Source organism: Xiphias gladius, chromosome 5, assembly GCF_016859285.1.
Source record: "Xiphias gladius isolate SHS-SW01 ecotype Sanya breed wild chromosome 5, ASM1685928v1, whole genome shotgun sequence".
In the NCBI taxonomy this organism is placed as follows: Eukaryota; Metazoa; Chordata; class Actinopteri; order Istiophoriformes; family Xiphiidae; genus Xiphias; species Xiphias gladius.
The window spans coordinates 17,005,401-17,026,601 of record NC_053404.1 but is presented as its reverse complement, the minus strand read 5'-3'; the positions used below and the strand labels follow the sequence as shown (position 1 = coordinate 17,026,601).

At 40.5% G+C, this 21,201-nt stretch overlaps 2 protein-coding genes across 6 annotated transcripts in view; one reads left to right on the top strand and one right to left on the bottom strand.

Moving 5' to 3' along the window:
* The first annotated feature begins 569 nt into the window (after window positions 1-569).
* Window positions 570-10,978, top strand: kif9 (kinesin family member 9). The gene is made up of 20 exons (XM_040126607.1): window positions 570-843; window positions 2,344-2,506; window positions 2,766-2,872; window positions 2,959-3,189; window positions 4,648-4,731; window positions 4,883-4,975; window positions 5,213-5,360; window positions 5,468-5,532; window positions 5,645-5,722; window positions 5,883-5,951; window positions 6,866-6,970; window positions 7,073-7,128; window positions 7,248-7,335; window positions 7,485-7,615; window positions 8,615-8,794; window positions 8,924-9,132; window positions 9,886-10,050; window positions 10,183-10,262; window positions 10,488-10,580; window positions 10,737-10,978. Exons 1-20 carry the CDS (start codon window positions 748-750, stop codon window positions 10,809-10,811), a joined length of 2,316 nt encoding a protein of 771 aa, XP_039982541.1. The 5' UTR covers window positions 570-747; the 3' UTR covers window positions 10,812-10,978.
* scrib (scribble planar cell polarity protein) overlaps window positions 10,939-21,201 on the bottom strand; it is a 71,892-nt gene continuing 61,629 nt past the window's right edge. For 4 of the 5 annotated variants that reach the window (XM_040126603.1, XM_040126604.1, XM_040126602.1 and 1 more), the window contains 6 exons: window positions 19,575-19,727; window positions 18,824-18,963; window positions 18,535-18,572; window positions 17,947-18,021; window positions 15,311-15,365; window positions 12,554-13,111 (listed from right to left, as the gene is read on the bottom strand). In XM_040126603.1, coding sequence (XP_039982537.1) covers window positions 12,975-13,111; window positions 15,311-15,365; window positions 17,947-18,021; window positions 18,535-18,572; window positions 18,824-18,963; window positions 19,575-19,727 — 598 coding nt within the window. In that variant the 3' untranslated portion in view covers window positions 12,554-12,974. Of the gene's footprint in view, window positions 13,112-15,310; window positions 15,366-17,946; window positions 18,022-18,534; window positions 18,573-18,823; window positions 18,964-19,574; window positions 19,728-21,201 lie in introns of all 5 variants that reach the window. The other variant, XM_040126605.1, reaches the window with a different exon arrangement.

Below are 21,201 nucleotides of genomic sequence, written 5' to 3'. Positions count from 1 at the left end.
GCCAATGGTTGTGGTTATTCTGCCTCTCTCTGGGATCATTTTGCATTTTTTTTTGTGATCACTTTGTGTCTTTTACCGGAGCTCTACGACTTTCAAACAAGAAATATTAACAGTCACTTCATAAAGAGACTCTGGGCCTGTGTCTGGTAGACCTGTGGTGTAATCCATGCATCTATGTTTTATATACAAAAATCTGAATCTGTAAGTAACTAGGTAACAAAGCTGTCTTATAAATGTAGTGGGGGGTAAAAAGTACAATATTTCCCTTCGAAATGTAGTGGAGTATCACTATAAAGTAGAATAAAAAGGAAACTTGAGGAAAATAAAAGTACCCAAGATTTGTACTTAAGTACAGGAGTTGAGTAAATGTACTTAGTTACTCTTTGCCATTGGTAATAACTGATTTGATAATATAATGAATTCACCCGCGAAAAAGTCTTCAGTTGGCACAACGCGGGCGCGCGCTCTGCCACTGTGCCATACTGTGCACGCGCGGGCGCGGCGGTTGCCATGGCGCTGAATATAAAAAAAAAAAAAAAAAAAAAAACTCACAGAACGTAAACCGAACAGAAAAGATGGACTTTAGCTGAATACGTGACTCGAAATGACCGATTCTCACCTGGAAACCTTGCGTCCGAGTCGTTCAGGTTGGCTTCAGTTGTTGTATTTGTAGAGTCAGACCCAGGGCGTGATTCACGGGCCTGTTAGTTTCGCCCGGTTTGCCGTCGTGTTATAGACCGAGGTGGTATGAAGGCTGACAGCAGTAATGTCTGCGTGTTTGTCCGGATCAGACCAACAGCCAACTTCGCTCAAGGCCTCATCGAATGTCTTCTTGATGGCCAGGTAAATCCTCGTTTTAATACCAGTATCATTACAATTCATTTAAATGTACATGGGAAGCCATAAGCAAAGTAAGCAACCGGCATTTAACTAAAATGCGAGCAAAATTAAAGTTCTGTAACTTCCAAGCGTCGTTTTCTTTGGAGGTTGAAAATGGATCTCTAAGCGTGGTTTTGTTTATTTGCAAGTGGTGAACTGTTGAAAACTCGTTAAATCTGACTTATAAGTGAACGTTTTTAGTATAATCCCTTTTCAACAGCATTTTAAGACTAAATAAACGCATTTCAACGTTTTATACTTAGGACATGATACACAAATGTTATATGTAAGGTAAGTTAAAAAGAAAACACTTCCGAGTTAATCCAAGTTTTACCCTACAAGAGATGTTTTTTTGTTTTTTTTTCTGCAAATCACCAAATCCATGCTTACTTTATGTAGGTTCTTGTTTCTGAATTTTGGTTCAACGTTGAAACTTGAGCTTGATTGGTCTCGTTCGTGGCAGGCGTTTTGACATGTCATAGCAAAGGCAATGCACCGGTGCAATAGGCTGCAGTAATGATGGCTGCGCTCCATGTAGGTGTCCTGCTCCTGGGCACTGATATTATGGATGCTTCCTCATTGGCATGGCGTACTGGGACAATTGAATGGAATGGAGCCGTAAATAATGGTGCCACTTAGACCTCTGCTTTTTCTTCAAGGACAAGTCAACATGTCCAAACATCAGAATTTTAGCCTATATACTGCATACTACTAGAGCTCATACAATTACAGTAGTAAATTGACTTCAACAATTTTTATAATTGATTTTCTTTTTTAAAGGCAAAGTGCCACTGGTTCTTGCCTTGCCTTGCCTTTTTTTTTTAGTTTTATTATGATCATAAGTTAAATATCTTTGGGTTTTGAACCGTTAGCTGGACAAAACCAAACCATTTGATCGTTTTTCAGCTGGTTTCGATTTTAACTTGAACTCTGGGAAATTTTGACGGACACTGCAAAAATTTCACATTTTATAGGCCAAACAACGAATGGACTACTATAGAAAATAATTGACAATAATAATGGACGCGTCATGTTGGTTTTTGCTTTAATGTATCACCAATCTGTATACAGATAACTATTAGAGATCTAGATTGTTTTATGAATTATCTCCCTGTGCCCTTGCCAAGATGTTTTGACTTTCATTTTACTTATATAAGTGCTCAGGCTACGTCACATCTATGGATATGTTTACATCTTTTCTAGGTTTACGAATTTAATTTATCTTCCAATATAACTGATCATATTAAAAAAACAAAAGTGAGGCAGTGTTTTCCTTCTAAGCTATCCATTTGAAATTGCATCACATTTCAGATATTCCATCAATATTTAGTCCTGAAAGTTAACACAACACAGCTGACATCTTTTGGCATAATTTCAATCAATGCATTAGTGTTGCTGTGCTTGAAAATAATTTCTGTTTTTTGTAGTGTAAAGTCATAACTTGTTCTGTGTTTTGGCCTTCAGACAGTGAACATCTATCACAGAAAAGACTCCAGGAAGTTCCAGGACTCAAAAAAAGGACCGCTGAGCTTCCGGCTGGAAGGGGTCCTGCAGGATGTGTCACAGGAGGAAGTGTATGCCCGGGTGTGTCAACAGGTGGTACATGGAGCACTGGATGGCTATAATGGTAGATCTCCTCATCTACATTAAATCAACAGTGTGCAGTGTGTAGTCAAGTATTAGTGCCAGATAAGCGAACCCAACTTAATATCAGCACACTGTAATTTTGGTTTTTGTGGTATTGTGACACTATAACAGCTAGTAAAAGAGCCCTAATTTCCTTGGTTACATTGTTGGAAGTGTTTCGTTTTGGGAAATGTCCTGATTTAATTTCCACTAAATAGGTTTATATCCTTGTTGATGGTATTCTGTTGTGTATCTGCCAGGTACTGTGATGTGCTTTGGGCAGACAGGTGCAGGAAAAACCTATACCATGGCAGGATCCACAGAATCATACAAACAGAGAGGAATCATTCCTCGGGCCCTTCAGGAGGTAACCCATCATCTTGTGAAAATGCTTACTTCTGAAACATCCTGACTGCTCGACCTCAAAAAATATGATTTTAACATGGTATTCAGGTCTTTCAGGAGGTGGAGAAGAGGACTGAGCATTCCTTCTCAGTGCACCTGTCTTACCTGGAGATCTACAACGAGAAACTGTTGGATCTGCTGTCACCGCTGCAGGACTCACCTCACCTGTCTCCTCGGGGCATGGTGGTGATGGAAGAGCCGGGTAGAGGGGTGTTCATCAGGGGTTTGTCTCTTCACCCAGTTCACAGCGAAGAGGAGGCACTCAACCTGCTGTTTGAGGTGTGCCACTACGTTTGTTTTGTTTTTGGGGTTTTTTTTGGCCTAAAAATAAAACAGTTATTGTTAAGTTTATAATAATTATAAACTTATTTAAAGTATTTGAGTGCCTCAAACTGCTGATCCAAAGGTACAGTACCTTCTTATATATTCTACTTTGTTCTCACTGAGGGCACTTCATGTGTGGGTTCTTTTGCCTAGTTTAACAGTTTTTAGTGTGAAATATGAACTCACCAAGCACTTTATTAGGAACGCCTGTACATATTCATGCAATTATCCCATCAGCAAATCATGTGCCAGCAGTGTGGTACATAAAATCTTGCAGATACACTTCAAGAGCTTCTGTTACTGTTCAAATCAAACATCAGAGTGGGAGAAAAATGAGATCTCAGTGACTTTGACCTTGACAGGATTGTTGATGCCAGCCAGGCCAGTTTGAATATTTCTGAAACTGATTAACTCCTGGGATTTTCACACACAAGAGTCTGTCGAGTATTCAGAATGGTGCGAAAAACAAAACACATCCAGTGAGGAGCAGTTCTGCAGACTGAAACACCTTGTTGATGGGACAGGTCAGAAGAGAATGGCCAGGCCAGTTGGGGCTGACAGAACGGCTACGGTAACTCAGATAACCACCTTTTTACAACTGTGGTGAGCACAAAAGCATCTCAGAATGCACAACATGTTGAACCTTGAGGTGGATGGGCTACAAAATCAGAAGATCTGAGGCTGCAGTGGGCACAGGCTCACCAATACTGGACAGTTGAAGACCAGAAAAACGTAGCCCGGTCTGATGAATCTCAATTTGTGCCAAGGCCTGCAGATGGTATGGTCAGAATTTGGCGCCTGGTGAATGAATCCATGGACCCAACCTGCCTTGGGTTCATGGATTCAAAGCAGTCCAGGCTGGTGGTGGTGGTGTAATGATGTGAGGAATGTTTTCTCAGCACACTTTGGGCTCCTTAATGCCAAAAAATTATGGTTTGAATGCCTCAGCCTACCTGAGTATTGTTGCTGACCATGTGCATTCTCTTAAAGGCCACAGTTTACCACCTTCTAACGGCTACTTCCAGCATGATAATGCGCCATGTCACAAAGCAAAAGTCGTCTCAAACTGAAGAGAGAACGGGACATTTGCAGCATGAATGTGCAGCCGACAAATCTGCAGAAATTGGGCAATTTAATCATGTCAACATGTCTATTCCAACATCTTGTGGAATCCATGCCACTAAGAACTGAGGTTGTTTTAAGAACAAATGGAGGCCCTACCCAGAATTAGTATGGTGTTCCTAATGAAGGGCTCGATTTTATATTGTTTTTATCTATGGTTTTTATTTGATGCGTATTTAATTCATATGTTTCCTGATCTGCATTTGTTGACTAAAGTGAGAGCAGTGTAATTTCCATGATTTTATGGATGTGTAAATTGAAACTTGACAAAGCTGTTCTGTCTTTACTCAGGGCGAGATGAACCGCATTATTGGATCTCACTCCCTGAACAGGAACTCCTCCAGGTCCCACTGTATCTTCACTGTGCATATAGAGGTATAATTCTAGTTACTGTATCTTCATGGTTTACTACATTGTTAACTGTAGTTTCGATGCTCAGACATGCCTTTTTTTTTTTTTTTTTTTTGCATACTTTCGTCTGTAGTTATCCATTATTGTAAGTAAGACAAATGTCTTTGTTGATCAGTCTCACTCGCGGACTTTATCTGATGCAAAGTACGTCACCTCCAAGCTGAGTCTGGTGGATTTGGCTGGGTCTGAGAGGCTGGGAAAGACTGGGGTGAGTTTGGGAATGTTCACTCTTAACACTTACAAAAGACAATAGACCCTCTGAATAAGGCAGTGTCCAGGTGGGATGTTAGAATCACTGTGTATTTCATATTTGCCCAGTTATATTATTATGAGGCCTTGTCTTTTTGATCCTCTGAAGAAAGTTGGAAAAAAAGAATGTCTTTCTGTATGATATGTCCTATAACTTTAAACCCCCACACTCCATTTCACCTTCACGCTCTTCCAGTCAGAGGGTCACATGCTGAAAGAAGCCACATACATCAACAAGTCCTTGTCATTCCTGGAGCAGGCCATCCTGGCTATGGCAGACCGTCGCAGAGACCACATTCCCTTCAGACAGACTAAACTCACGCATGCCCTTAAAGATTCACTGGGTGAGACAACCAGGCCTTCACTTTTTAACAACACTGATACCTGATACTTAGTAGTCCAGGTGGTCCTTTGCTGTGGAGTAAGACATAATGTATTTATGTTTCTGAAGGAGGGAACTGCAACACTGTGCTTGTGGCCAACATCTACGGTGAGGCTGCACACATAGAAGAAACAGTAAGGAGTGGAATATATGATATTTAAAAAAAAAAAAAAAAAAAAAAAGCCGACTCCTTTTTATTGTACATGTTGTCATTTCACCTCTGATGATGATTTATATTCTTTGCAGCTCTCTACTCTGCGTTTTGCGAGCAGAATGAAGTGCGTCCAGACTGACCCATCAATTAATGAACACATGGATCCAGCTGTGAGTTCACATGATATGACACATACCACAAAACTATTCTGGGAGGTTATACATGGGTAAAAACATGTATTATTTTTGTTGCCAGTCTCTATTGCGCTGTACTGTCTGTGTCAGTCATCAGACAACAGAGTAATCTCATTAAATTATCTGTTGTGATTAGCTTCAGATCAAGAAACTTCAGAAGGAGGTACAGATGCTTAAAGAGGAACTGTCCATCTACAATACACTGGTGAGTAGAGCCTACAGGAGAATGGTGAGGTGACATATGTCATTATATAATGCATTAGTTTATTGTTCCGGCCCTGGTTGTGTGTTGCATCCAGATAGCTCAAAATTTACACTGAAATGGATTCAGTGTTGCTGCTCATGTTCAGTTGTGTGCGAATTTTAAACCGTCCCTGACATGGTTTTTATTTATTCAAAAAAAGGAAAATGCTGTAAATCACCTGGTATCTTTCCTACTTTTGCCACGGTACACGGTATGTTGGAAATGATGTTGTCATGCAGCATCTAACACTGTAAGTCTTTAGAGAGATTCTTGTGAACATAATTAAAAGAGCAACACATAGTAGGCACTTCATATTTAAACCACAGACACCCCATATGGAGTAGATGATCTGATGAGATTTTGTTGTGCAATTCTGCACAAATGTGCCTATTAATGGAACAACACGGATTTCCCAGAAATTTCTGTAACTCCTTAACACTTTAAGCTAACATGTTTGAAGTGGTGCTAGGTATGTAGCATGCAAAGACCAAGTGTATTGGTGGAAAAAAATTTTACTAATTAATTAACTTACGTGCTTAATTGAGGAGATTGCGATTTTTCTTGTGAACACGATAACTCAAGAACATTACATAGGAGAAACTTCATAGTTACACCACAGGTACCTCATACGGAGTAGATGATTTGATTTAGACTTTTGGTTTGCCTTGCTGCATAAATTTGCATTTCATTTTCTAAACTTCATATTGGCATTCTTGATTACAAACTACTACTGTTGTGAGCATGTGTTCTTTCGTCACGGAGATCATGGTGGCACATATGCTAATCCAAGTGCCTCTTGTTACACTTTCGAATCAGAAATGCATTTCAGCTGGTTCGTATTAGAATTTAAATGTCTGCCATTCATCTGTCACCAGGTGAGGAGGCCGAGCATCACGTACGAGCCGTTGTCTGAAGCCCAGCTGGCTGAAATCAACAGCCAGGTTCAGAGGTACCTAGATGGAAGCCTAAAGGAAATCAGTGTGAGAGCATAGCAAAAGACCTTAGCTGACATACCAAATTTTGGCTTGGACTTGTCCTTTGTAAAGGCTTTAAATTTCTCTCTGCATGACATCTAATTACAGATCCTAAGTATCAGGCAGGTCCAAGCAGTCTTTGCCCAGTTTAAGCTTGCTGTGCTGTGAGTATCATCTACCTTTTGAAACTTCAAAATAAAGTGTATATTTAGGCAAATTTTGGAACAATGCTTTATTTGTTACTGACAAGTTATTAAGCATGTTTAAGTTTGTATGTGAATAGGGAACAGGAGCAGAAGGTGAAGGCTCAGCTATGCCAGACTTACAACTTGGTGGAGAAAGACCAAAGCGCTAAAACATCTGCTATCAGGGTCAGTCAACATCTGATTCACAGTTAATGGCACCTCATTGGAACTGGCAGTTGTAACTCTATTTTTGTGTTGTACGAGTGAAAAGCCTGTTAAGTGAGAAAGTCATCGTGACTGAGCTGTGATTGGATGTTGCTCTGTATAATCTATAGGAGTGGGATACCAGAAGCAGCACTGAGGATGTGGGGGCTGGCAGCTTTGGGGTGTCTGCACAGTCACAGAACCAGACCCAGCGTCCAACTTCGACCAAATCCAAAACTAAGAAGTTAAGGAACAAACAGTGGTAAGTGAACACTTAAGACTGAAACCAGTAAATGTTGCTGATATTCAGTGTCTCCGTTATTTTCATAGCAGTACAAATATTTCCATTTTCCCCTTGAGACAAATTTTTGGCAGAAACGTACATTTTTGTGAAATCCAAACTCTCCGTTGACAGTGAATGGACAGTGGCATTGACACAATTAAGGCAATTAAGGTGCTTTAAAACCCTAAGTACCCAGCTGCTGCAGTTAGTGTCAAAAATCACACTCCTTCTCGGAGTCATAACTCAGTCAAATCTGGATACACAGGCGTAGCCCAGAGCTAACTAACAGACTCCGGATCAACGTTATACTTCCTGTTTATATATCGCAAAAGCATTACTGGAAACTGGCAAGCATGATAATCTTCCAAAGGGTGGTGGTGGTGGTGGTAGTTAATAATAATAATAATAATAATAATAATAATAATAGTCCTGAAAAAACTACTAGTATCAACGTTTTTCTGGTTGCTATAAATATTTTTTCGACATTAATGAGACTTAAGTTGGCTTCATACTCTCAGCGGGGTCTGTGTCCGACCATTTCCTTAACTCTCCGAAACTAATGATCCGACATTCACACCCATGTCCTGCTGTGATTGGTCAGCTCTGCAGAGGTGAGAGGTTTCACTCTGCCTTCGAGTGTGACTGGATCAGGTATATACACTTGATTTCCGATGTAGTCAAACAGCATCTCTCTCAAACTAGTTCTGACAGACCATAAACAAGCCTTCAGCCACGGACTTTGCAAACTCCTGTTCTAGACTACTCTGGGATACAATAGACCATTAAATGAATGACAGAAACACATTAGACAGAACTTAACAGTTGAATTAATAAACAATACCCTCCTAGGTCCTGTTATTGACCTGATTAGATCAATATGTGATCGGGCCGGATTTATTGTGTAGTGATTGAAGCCTTCACGACTGGACTATGCACCAGTTTGGTTTTCCTAATGGCACGTTCAATGTGACTATTCAGCCAAAGCAAGACGCAGGGAGAAGGGAGTCCTGTTTCAAGGAAGCATCTGGAGAGTGCCTCCAAATCAAAGCTGAATTCTGTCCAGATGCCTGAGAGGAAACTGGTATCACAAGAACCAGACACTGAGATTCAGGACACCGAGGAGTCACAACCGCCTGGCAATGAACCCTTTCACTCTGAGTAAGTAGTAATGACTACAGTCATATCTGTTAAATGTTTAGTTCAGATGTCATTGGTGGTACTATAAATTGAATGAGCACAATGTTCTTTTATTACGTTGCCACTCAAAAGTTTTCTTCCTGTGCCCAGATCTCCTCCACCCAAAGCAGAAGCATTTGAGGATTTTAAGGTGGGACAAGGCAGCAGGATCAACTGCATCCTTAAAGAGAACAAGGCTGTGCTGCTGGAACGTCGCAGTCTTCTTCGTCAGCTCAGTGAGGAGGTCAACGCTGTCAAGAGAGAGATCGACTTCGCAACAGCTAGTATACACCAGCACAAGCAGATGGGAAAAACCCAAGGTGCTTCAGAAGTAGCAAATTTGTGTCAGCAAAGTAGCATATGCTTTGATTTGTACTTTACTGCTCTTAATAGTCATTGAATCTGGACTTCCTTAATGTTTCTGTTGAACAATTTTATACTCTAAAGTTTAAACAATTAGGATATCAGTTAGTGCGAGAAGTAGTTTTCTTTGACAGGATAGTTGTGATAGATTTATTATTATTGGCTGAAGATTTTAGGTCCTTTTTAATTTCTAATGAGAGGGTAAGATAAAACTTGTGCGTGTGTCCAGTACAGTTGAACAAAGACAGTTCCCAAAAGAAAGACGCATTAAAATATGACACAATAATCTTAACTCAAAGGTCAATTTACAAGTTTTCAGCCACATATCATGGCTTTCACCAGGAAGTGGAGCTGGCTCAGGTGTGTTCACTTGACATACAGTACACGTGGAACTTTGGTCATGTAATGTCAAGCTCTTTAAAGCCCTACAAAAAGTTTTTAAGTGAACCTTTGAGTTGAGATTATTTTTGTTATGATCTGGAATGAATTTCTATGCTCCTGCACTAAATGTTTTGTAATATAACCACAAAGAAATGCTCCAATAAGAATGATATGGTATCTTTTGAAACCTTGACTAGAATTTAGGTTTTTGTGTTTGCACAGAACTTGTCTGCACAAAGTGAGTTTATATTGAAACAAAGGAAGGACTTGCCAAAAAAGACTAAGGTTGATGGTTATTATGTTTTTGATTTGTATGTTTTTGTATGAAGGTCAGAATTTGGTTATGAAGGAGGAGCCAGATTCCACTTTATTGTCGCAGCTCAGAGAGCTGAAGGCCTTGTACCGGCATAGGTACGAGGCACTGCGCAACATGACGGCAGAGGTCAACTACTGTCAACACCTTGTGGATCAGTGCAGGGCGTGCCTGCTCTCTGGTCAGTTCTCCAAAGTCCCTGTATACGCTGCCTCCCTGATAGAGCATAAAGTTTTCACATCTTAAACATTTTTGGTAGATTAGAAGACAGTCAAGGTTATTCAAAATTATTCATTCCCTGTGTGTGTCACAGAATTTGAGACCTGGTATCAGAAGACATTCCTGTTAGCTGAGGAGGAGCTGGACATATCAATGGATAAGGCCCTTGCACAAGTGAGTCTGTTTTGACATTAATCTATGTAATAAGTGTCGACCTTACTATCAGGCAATTGCTGTGTCTTCGAATGTAAGCTAAAAATGTTTCTGCATTGTTTTCCATAAGGCAAACCAAAAAAAAATTTTTTTTAGAAAGTCCTACTCAGCTGAAACTGATTTTATTAAGCTATAGTGGAAGCCAACAGGAATATAAGTTAATAAACGTTTCCCTAATGTCCTTAGAGAGAGGATAACCAGCAGCTACAGTACGAGCTTCTTACTGACAGTGCCAGTGCTGAGTCCTTCTACAACGCTCGCTGCAGGACGCTGAAAAGGGTGGGTGTCTTGCTTCAATGCTAATTTCTCCAAATTTTGAAATGTTGTTAATTATTCATCCCATCTGGCCAATCAGTTAGAGATGGGGAATTGATATTACCAGTAAATATCTTCAATTTCTGATTTTTTTTTCTTCTCTCCCCTTCTTCCCTGCAGAGGAACCTGCCTGCAGGGTCCGGACAGAAAAGACTCCTTCCAATTCTACCTGTTAATAAGATCCACAAGTACTAAAGTGTAATTTGTCTTTCTAGTCCACCAAATTGCCTCATTCACCTTATGGTTTTTCTACATTTAAATTTCTGTATTGTAGCTTGTATAACATTTACATAATCAAGCACAAAAGACACTACACAGCAAATCAGCTTCTTAAATGAAAAGTAAAATTTTATTATTCCTGAACCACAAAATAGACTTCTTTGGTTGTACAAATTCACTAGTTACAGTCTTGTATGAGCTCTAACCCTTGACCCTAGGACTTCTGACCCTTGCCCTCCAACCTATTTGCAAGTAAAAGCCCCCAAACAGAACTCAAGACAAAACACAAAAACTTGAAACACTGCATTAATAATGTAGTGAAACCCACCTGAAGAAAAAAAAAAAAAACCTACTGTAAGTTAAAAAAAGAGATATCAGCCATTGCAAATGTTATCAAACAAACTGAATTTCAGTCAGTGAGCGCAACATGGAAAGCTATAATTAAAAGACCCTACATTAAATTAACACAATTGCTACTATGCTGTGACTCTGCAAAAATACCCGTCAGATACCTAAACTGACAGAATGTCAAGCAGTGAGCTGAATGTCTGAATGAGATCAATATCTTGAGAGGGATTTCTAATTGGTTCTGCTTCTCACAGCTCTCCCATTAACAAACCAATATACATGCAGAGAGCATCCCAATACCAAGCCTGTCCAAATCCAGATATGTCAGCAGTCCAGACACTCGCTTGGTCTAGGTCAAGACTGGCTCAGTTTCAAACCCAAAGTTTGCTTTCCTTTCAGTATTTGTACATTATTCACACAACAATAAATGATTTCTCAGTGGCATCAGATTTAAATTAACCATAGACAGAAAAATAAAACACCTGCTACCTTCAAGTCACTCTGGAATAATTCCAGATAAAGCAAGAATAGAAATTAATGATTCACATTGATTTAAAATAAAACAATACCCTAAACAGGGGAGGGTAAGTACCGTTAATTAGTAAATGATGCTAAAAATGCATGTTCCCAAACTTTTATATTTATTATTGAACTTTTGAGTATCTCTGTAAAACTGCCTGCTCAATGCTGCTGCCGCCGATGTAGTCATACTCTTTACAGGGGGAATGTAATGCAGAATATACATCTGGACAGATGCGCTTTTGAAGATTGCTGAGATACGAGTCACCAACATTTTTGGTGTGACCAATTACCGTGTTATCATGCCGATGTGCAACAGCTATGTTGCAAGCAATGTAATTTGTAGATATGCTTGCCTCAAAAAGCCCCTGATGAATTCAAAATTGTTTGCGAAGTAGATTTCATGATAAAATAATATTCATTAGTTAATAGCTTTGTCTTCATGACTCAACTGTTCCACTGAAAAATTTCTAATGGTAGATAATAATACACCTCAGTCCTCTTGAACCCATAAGGACTAGATGGGTTAAAACAGTGTAAAATAGAAGGCCTTCAATTTGGTTATATGATTTAAAAACAATAAATTAGTTAAGATATAGGTTTTTTTTTTTTAAAAAGCTGATCATTGGCAGTGCAAAAATGATATGTATTTTTTTTTTTTTTTAAATGCTCTCCACAATTTGTGACTGTGAAGGTAGCAGGATGTTCCCTCCTCAATTAATATATACACTCCTGTCCGCCCAAGTCTCAAGCAACCCCTGACATTTTACAATCTATTCACTGAAAGTCTAAAAATATCATTCAAGAAGTTAGTATAGCTTTGACCCATTTCTTCTCTCTTCCAGTATGTGTTTTTTTTTTTTTTTTTTTTTTTTTTTTAAACAAAATCATTGGAGCATTAAAAAAAACAAAACTAGAACTAAAAACTTCAGTCACCTCTTGTTAAAATAGATCAGCTTCTACTAGGCAAACAGAGTGTGGAACCAAAAAAAAAAAAGTCTCTAAGTAGCAATCCTAGCTAACCACACGAGCTCTTTCTTGCCCACAGACTGTAAAGGCAAGACTGGCACGCAGGATATAAGTGAGTGTGTACGTGTGGCACCTATCAGCTTTTCTCTGCAGTGGTTACATATGGGAGAGTAAATCTCGCTCTGCTGACACTGTTTAGTGTTTAGTGACGCTGCACTCCCTGTGGATGCACCTGTGTGTTTGCCAGTGTTCCACAGCGTATGTAAATGTGTGTGTTCGGGTTTCTTCTCTCAGTGTGAGGTGTTACGTGGGCACGGCGGTTTCCAGGCTGCGGCGACCCTGCCTCAGCTTGCGCTTGTTGCTGTACAAGGCCATCTCCTCCAGGGCTGAGGTGGCAGGCAGTGGGGTTGGAACCTCGGCCTCGGGGTTTGCAGCGGGACCTAGGCAACAAAACAAACAGAACAACTGTCACATTTGCACCTGCAACCTGCTGCGGTTAAGCTTCTTTTCACTTGACATTCAGTTCGCAGCGCCACCAGTGGAGAGGAAGAAAGATCAAGGCAACTGGACTGAAAATTCTTGTGTTGCATTCAGCTGTTGAGAAAGTGGATGGATCCCTTAAACCAGGGAGAGATGCCCCACATTCAAAATCAGCAGCAGAAAACTAGAGCACCCATTGACTACACATTTAGACCTGCCACCTCTATGGGCTCTGTATTCAAACTCTAAAGTTACTTCAGGAACCAATTTGTAATCTCTTCATTCAAAATTTTGTTTTTACATGCACCTAAGACTGTCAGCGGAGCAGGTGGATGAAAGGAGAGAGAACTACATGTGCCAATGCATCCTCATATTGAAATACTTCTATTCAAAGTCAGACAAAAGACACTAACAAAGAAATCCACTGAAATCAAAACAAGTCCATTTCCACCATTGAACATTTGTGCTGTAAGGAAACACTGCTCTCATTACAAAGGTCCTCAAAAAATAGAAAGCAACATCTTGCATCACTAATCAGTTGAAATCAGTATGACTCATGTTCAAAATAAAGTCAGGGTAGACTTCAGGTTACCGACCTGCTGCATTTAGAGTTAAGTCTTAGGACAGTAGCATCATTTTTTTTCGTAACCTACTTCTGTAGATCACAATGGATTTGAAGATTGAAGAGTAGACTAAGCTTTAATTCAAGGGTTTAACAAAAATGGCTATGATACCTAGTCACTCTTTTCCAGAGGCTCAAAAGTAATTGGACAAACTAATATAATTCTAAATATATGGAATATTTACCAGTGGTTTGCACCTTGTGGTAAATGTTCTGTATTCACATTCATGAAGGCTTCTCTTGATTGTAGACTTTGTCTATGATACGCCTGCCTCCTCGAGAGTGTTCTTGACCTGGCTAGATGTTGTGAAGGGTTTTTCTTCACACAGGAAAGAATTCTGCCATCGTCCACTTTCAGTTGTCTTCAGTGGTCTTCCAGGCCTTTTGGTGTTGCTGAGCTCGCCAGTGCATTCCTTCTTTTTAAGAATGAACCAAATTGTTGATTTGGCTGATAGGTTAGTTGTGTTCTTTCAGCATAATGATGGCCATCTTCATTTGCATTGATGCCTGTTTGACCGCATATTGAGAGTTCCCACGAACGCCGATCAAATGCAAATTCAACACTTGGAATCAACTTCATACTTTTTATCTGCTTAATTTGTCATCAAATCACAGGGGAACAGGCTACACCTGGCCATGAAACTGATTGCCAATCAATTGTCCAATTACTTTTGAGCCTCTTAAAACTGAGGAACTGTAATTCCTAAACGGTTAATGTGATATTTTTGTTAAACCCCTTGAATTAAAGATGTAAGTCTACACTTAAATTACATCTTGAAGTACTGAAGCAAAATTACAAAAATTGTTTCACTGTCCAAATACTTATGGACCTAACTTTATTTGTGGATTTATTCTGCATTCAGGCACTTTCATCAGAATAGAAAAAAACAGGAAAAACACCTGTTATTCTGGCCGCCGCTAACTGCAGTTTAAACGATTTAACGTGAATGCGGCATTTCGGTAACCTGGTTTGTTGAGTGCATGTAAACATACTGACACCAACATGATAATGGAATGTCCTAGAGCTCCATGTAATCATTAGTTTCATTCAAGCTTTAAACAAAATCATGCACAGTTTGGATCAAGGTTAGTATGAGATCAGTAGCTTAGACATAACAAATTTCTCTTCAACTTTGGTTTCAACATCAGTTGATACTTCATATCTGGTGGGCAGCAGCAGCTGAAGCACACCTGATAAATACACCCTTCTTATCACCTGTACCTACAGCTATGCCACAGTTTGCCAAACAACAAGCAGGTTAGAGTATAAATCCACAAACTAACACACACACACACACCTCACACGTTCCATACATACTCAGCCATACAATCACACACTGAGCCACAAACACATGCACACAGGATCCTACCAATAGGAGCTGATTATCCCAGGTAGTCACCTGAATTCAAAGGGGATAGAAGAAATTGAGGTGATGAATCCATTTCTGATTGTCTTTGCAAATTTCTCTTAGTTGTCCCTTTCATGAAGCCAGTTTTCATACAAACTGAAGTTATACTGAATAGCTCAAGTACTCACCTGGGCTGCTGGCGCAGTCGTCGATGAACTGCATGTCGTCGACTATGTCAGGGGACTGGAAGAAAAAGAAAAAAACAGTGAATAACTGAGCAGCGGGGGCGTTTTAGTAACCTATATCCCTGGAGGAGCCTTCACCATGTGAGCAGTGGAGCTGGCAGCGAGGGAGACGATGAGGCGACGTGCCAGCCACTCACTGCTGGTTTAGCCGGCAGCACTGCAGCTCCCAATCTGTCAGACCCACAAAAGTCAGTGTACCTTCACTCGACTATTCCCCCAGAGAGACTGGCATGTTAAAAGAAAAGGGGGGTTAAGGTAGGTCATCGGTTCCGGGCTTTGTTGTGTATTGTGGGCACATCCACAAAGAGACAGCAAACGGCAACAGCACAGCACCGACAATGCACCAATGTCACCAATGCACAACAGAACACCAAGCAGCAGATTAAGATTTTGTCATCTGTGCTTTTATATACCAACACCGGTAATTTTATTTGGTTAGATTTTAATTTAATTTTCCCTTGTCATCGGTGTCTAGAAGCTATTTGTTCTACATAACCAGTAGTCACCTTACTAACACCAACAGGCAGGATAGGTTCAGACTTTTTTCAAGTATTTGTCAATACAACACTCACTTGTCCTTATGTAGACTTACAGGGTTATTAGTCGCTATAGTCATTCTTTAATACTGGCCATGAAGTGCTTCTTTCATGTCGCAACTCTCGTGTAAGAGATAGGGGACAAAATCCAGTCCATACACTGATCCACAGTGCATTCTTCAGTTTAGCTGAAGCCATTATTAGCAGTCTAATAATACTTAATAGTAAAGCTGCAAGGATCAGCGTAATGTAATTTTCAAGGAGGGCCCAGATGGACCTCGAGAAATTAATATTATTATTGAAAAGTTTGTCTTTGAGTGGACAAAACATGTGAACATGTCCGCCTATGCACCCTTCTAAAAGCAAATTTAAAGTTCACATCTGTCTACTGGTGTTTTCTAAAGTTACGGTATTTTTAGGGAAAAAAATCCCCTCTTTGCGTTTCACCAGACTGTGTGTCTTTGCCGAACAGTAGTAGAGGGATAGCAACACAGAGAGGGAACTACATACTAGGGCTAACCCAAATGATTATTTTCATTATCAAGTCATTGTTTTTTCTATAAAATGTCAGAAAATAGTGAAAAATGTTAGTTTCCTTAAGTCCAAGGTTATGCCTGTAAATGTCTTGTTTTGTCTGACCAACAGTCCAAAACCCAAAGGTAATCAATCAGTTTACAGTGATTAAAAAACAAAGAAAATATTAAGTCTGAGACACTGGAGAAACAAATGTTTTACATGTTTGCTTAATAAATGACTTTTTATATATCAATTATCAAAACAGTTGCCGGTTAATTTTCTGTCATTTGACTAACCGATTTATCAACTAATTGTTACACTTAATTACTTCTACTGTGTAGAGAATACACACTTAATTTGACTCGGACGCCCCCTCACATTAGCCTCAGCAGTGCATCTTTTCACAGAACAAAGACTCGGTTTGAACCATATTTCTTACATTGGAGTTGTTTTATGAAGGGATTATTTCATTGCCAGTATGAACAGGAAGAAAGACTACAGCGACAAATAATTCTTTCAATATGCATAGGGGCATGTGAGTATTGTATTAAAATAGATCTAAAAAGCCTAAACCTTTCCATTGGTCAGGGCATGTGCAGGAATCTCAAACAGAATGCAAGCACACTTACATACAATCATGTCAACTCAGTACACCCACCAGAGGGAGGATCTGAACACAGACTTAGGTCACTGTGCAACAACCAAGCCACACAAGAGCCCCACAACTCAGAAGATCAGACCAACACTGTGACAGACAACAACAGATACCTGACCACAAATAAAAAATAAAAGACCACTTCCAGAAGAGCTCTGCTCACTCTCCAGCACATTCCAGGATTCCTCTGCTTCCCCCTCCCATCTCTTTCTCCACACGAAGAGGAAGAAGTGAACTACTTCACACAAAACTATTGAAAGTGCAAGAGGACCCTTTAGTAGATCAGTGTTTCAATGCCATTGCATAGTAGGAAAAGTTATGGAGGTCAGGTTATTCTTCTGTCTGATGTGCGACCCATGCGTGGAACAAGACAGCTGATGGATGTGAATGTGAGGGTGGATGAGATGCAGAGTTTGTGGCCATTTTCCACCGGAAACCAATTGTGGTTAGTAGGAACAAAAACGTGTCTGCATCTCTGCAGCCGGTGAGTGTTATTGTCTGTGATTATTAGTTAGCTAAGAGACAGATGGATATGATGGTTACTGCTAAAGATGCTCTTACATGTGTGAGTGGTAAGTGGGAGACCAAGGAGAGGGGAGGCAGAACGGGGAGGGAGGGAGACCCGAGACTGTTTTTTTTTTTGTCATCATTTAAAGTAAGTCTCTCTTCATTGTGCAAGTGAGAGTTAGTGAACCACATCACTATAATAGTGCAGAGCAGGAAGTACTGATCAATCACTGAGCCACAACCCAGACTGCAGTTGCACTGATGCCTCTTGATTAACAGAGAAACTAGAGGGGAGAGACAGCAGGGAAAGCCACGGGGGAGGCTTGGGAGGGGGGGGGGCCCGGAGCTCAGCATGCAGCCAATACCTGGATGTCGTATACGGGTTTGGAAGAAGGAATGGCAGCAAACTGTCGGTAGTCAAACTTCTTTGACGACAGGGACTAGAAGGATAGTAAACAGGGATGAGCAGAGGTCAAGGGAGATGGAAAAGAAATATGAGGACAGAGAAAAAGGAAGAGGGTGGGACATAGACAAGGACAGAGGAGAAAAGGTTGGATAGGGAAAGGGATAAATAAGAGGAAAAGGCTTGGAGAAAGGGAAAACGGAGGGGTAGGAGGCAGAGAGGCTAATGGGTGAATCGGACAGCCTGCTGTGGCATATGGTGGGAGAGCAGTGCGTAATCTCAGCTCTGATTGGCTAACATGACAATGAGCAAGATGATGGATTAATGTCTGTGTTTTGAAGCAAATCTACTTTTGCCTTTTCCAGCTTGTAATAAAGTAGAGTCAGTGTTAAAGATTTGTTCAGATATTCGATGATTCAATCTCTTCATGTCCATGTCTCTTCATGTCAGTAAACCATGCACAGTGACACAAAAGCCAGTAAAAAAAAAAAAAAAAAAAAGTCGAAAACAAACTGGAAATTAAGAAGAGGTAAAAAGGTTTAGTGCTTACCAGCCTGCCCGGTGAGGTTACTCCTCGAGGACTGAGCTCTGTCAGGGAAAAACACAAGATGTGAAGTTGAATAAGTTTCTTAAAAATTTCGGTTGGATCTAAAAGTAAGAGGTAAATATTCCGAAAATTAGGGGCAAACACAACAAATGCTCGGTCTCCCTTCATTTTAAGTCAAGCACTGGTTAGTCGACCTGAGAGACTTTAAGTTACTAGATGGACGCATCAACTCGTTAATAAGAAAAAAAGATGTGAATAGGCATCGGTGCTATCAGTGACAGCAGCTTCCTACCTTCCATAGGTGTAGGAGAGGGTGTGGGGGCCGGCGAGGGTGACTCCGTCAGCTGGTCTAGCGTCCCACGTTTCTTCCCATCCCGAGACTTAGCAATGACCATCTGAGCCTTCAGTGCGTCCTGCTCCAGAGACTTCATTCTAAAAGAGAAAATACCACCATAAGACAAATGATAGTAGATAAAGGAAAATGAAAGCCTTAAAGAAATAAAGAAATAAAAAAACAAAGACTGAGAGGCACACACCAATATGGTGGGTGCAGTGCCAATAACTACTAATTTTGGGTGCTCCTTGTCCTGGTTGCTGAGACAAACCAGTTTAATTTCATTGCACAATGAAAAGGGAGGCATTCCAGGAAAAGGACTACCTACTGCTAGTAGGCTTACCCTTAGATCACAAATAGCTTGCAAAATTACTGCAGGCTGTGTGTTAGTACAAATGATACTATGAAAATCAAGAAAAAAAGCAAGGCACAAATGAAAATGAGAAGAGTGCTGCAGAGAGAGGGAAGACGAGACAGAGGACAGAGAGGAAGGAACCAGAGGAAGCTAGAAATGGAAACAGCAAAGACGTGCAGAAGCAAGACAGCACTGGAAAGGCAGTGGAAGCACTATCGCAGTGTTATTGCTGCGAGTGCTTGCTTGGACCTTTCCAAACTCGGCCTCTAGCAAAATACCCCAACGTCAAAGCACCCCAGCACACCCCCACGATGCCGTGTGTGTGGCCCTGGTGGCTGGGGCCGTGGAGCAGACCTGAGCTGGGAGGCTGCAGAGGAGGAGGTAGAGGAAGAGGTGGGGGGCTGGGGGGCCACGGCCGTGCCCTGAGATGCCCTCACTCGGGCCTGGTAGAGCCTCTTAGCCAGGTCCTGCTCATATTGCCTAACATCCTCCTCTAGGCCATAGGGCCTGTGCGCACAAGGCCACAGAGAGGGGGAGGAAGAGGGTGAAAGAGAGGAGGGGAGGGTGGGATGAAAAGAACACCAGGATGAAGGAGAGAGATGAAGGAAGAAAGGAAAGGCACACAGACAGAAAGTGAGAAGAAAACCAAGGAATGGAAGGTAAAACACCCACACAATTAGAGCCAGAAATCATAAATAAGTTCCCATTTTTAGGCTTTTTCTTTTCTAGACTTTGGAGATTTGAAATAGAGAGGGGAGACGGACTAACCACACGCACACAGGATGCTGTTGACACAACACACAATCACCGGTGAACTTATATTTTGACTTCTGGGCAAACAAACTGAAACCTGTTGTCGATTAGCTTGACAAACTGATTATCAGGAAATATGGGACAGAAGAAGTGTCATTACCTTTGTAACTGTAGGCTCAAACCTTAGTTGTAATTTCAACATTACAAGCAACCAGTAAGATGTATATATGCAAAGATCAGGATCACTAAAGAAACTGATACAACAAATCCATTCGCTCGTGTTCTCCGTGCGTCCATGTGCTTCTGTCTGGCAGGGTTATCTTCCCAGCCAAGGTTTACATCACATGTACAGTAACCTGTCACTCAAAGAAGACAAACCTCACCCTCTCTTCCTGCTTCTGACACCTGCTTTGTCCAAAATTATGACGAGTTAAAATGTACAGTCCAGACCATAAGTGTATGGAAAATAACACTTTTTTTTGTTCTTAAGTGCTCTGTATTTCAGCAAATTCAATTTGAAACAAAATAACAGATACTGCATGAAAGTACCAAGTCTAAGTCTTAAGGTTGATTTTTATTTCATCAGCGCATTGAACTTATTTCCATGTTTTCGCAAACTGCAGCCTGGTCTTTTTTTTTTTTTTTTCCTGGTGAATCCTCTGCGGTTACGGTCATGAAGTCTTCTCTTGATAGATGACAGCGAGACATGTATGTCTATATCCTGGAGAGAAAGCTGAGACTTGGCACTTTAATGTAGTTTTCATCATTTTATTCCAAATTAAATGTGCTGAAGCGCTGAGCCTGAAGAACAAAAATTTGTAACTGTCTTAATATACTTACAGTCTGGACTGTAATGTGTAATGTATCTATGAACTGCCTTGTGTAAACCCACTTTGGTGTGAGCAAATAAAACTGAAAATATTTTAATTAGTGTGGCAAGATTTTGGGGGGGGTGTTACAATTTTAAAAAATTAAAAAAAATAAAAATAAAAAAATAAAAACAAATCAGGTGGCATAACTAATGTGAAACGCTGTAAAGATGCACTGAGAGGCAATGTCCCCATTTGACCCCTTTTCATCTGAAGCTAGTGGTCACACCAGCAACCAAAAAGGCATCACAATATTTTCAATGCTAGAATTTACTGAAGCACATTACTCTGACTGAAAGAATATTCAGAGTCGTGAGTAGTCCTGAAGTAATTTATCACTAATTAATCAGCTGACAGAC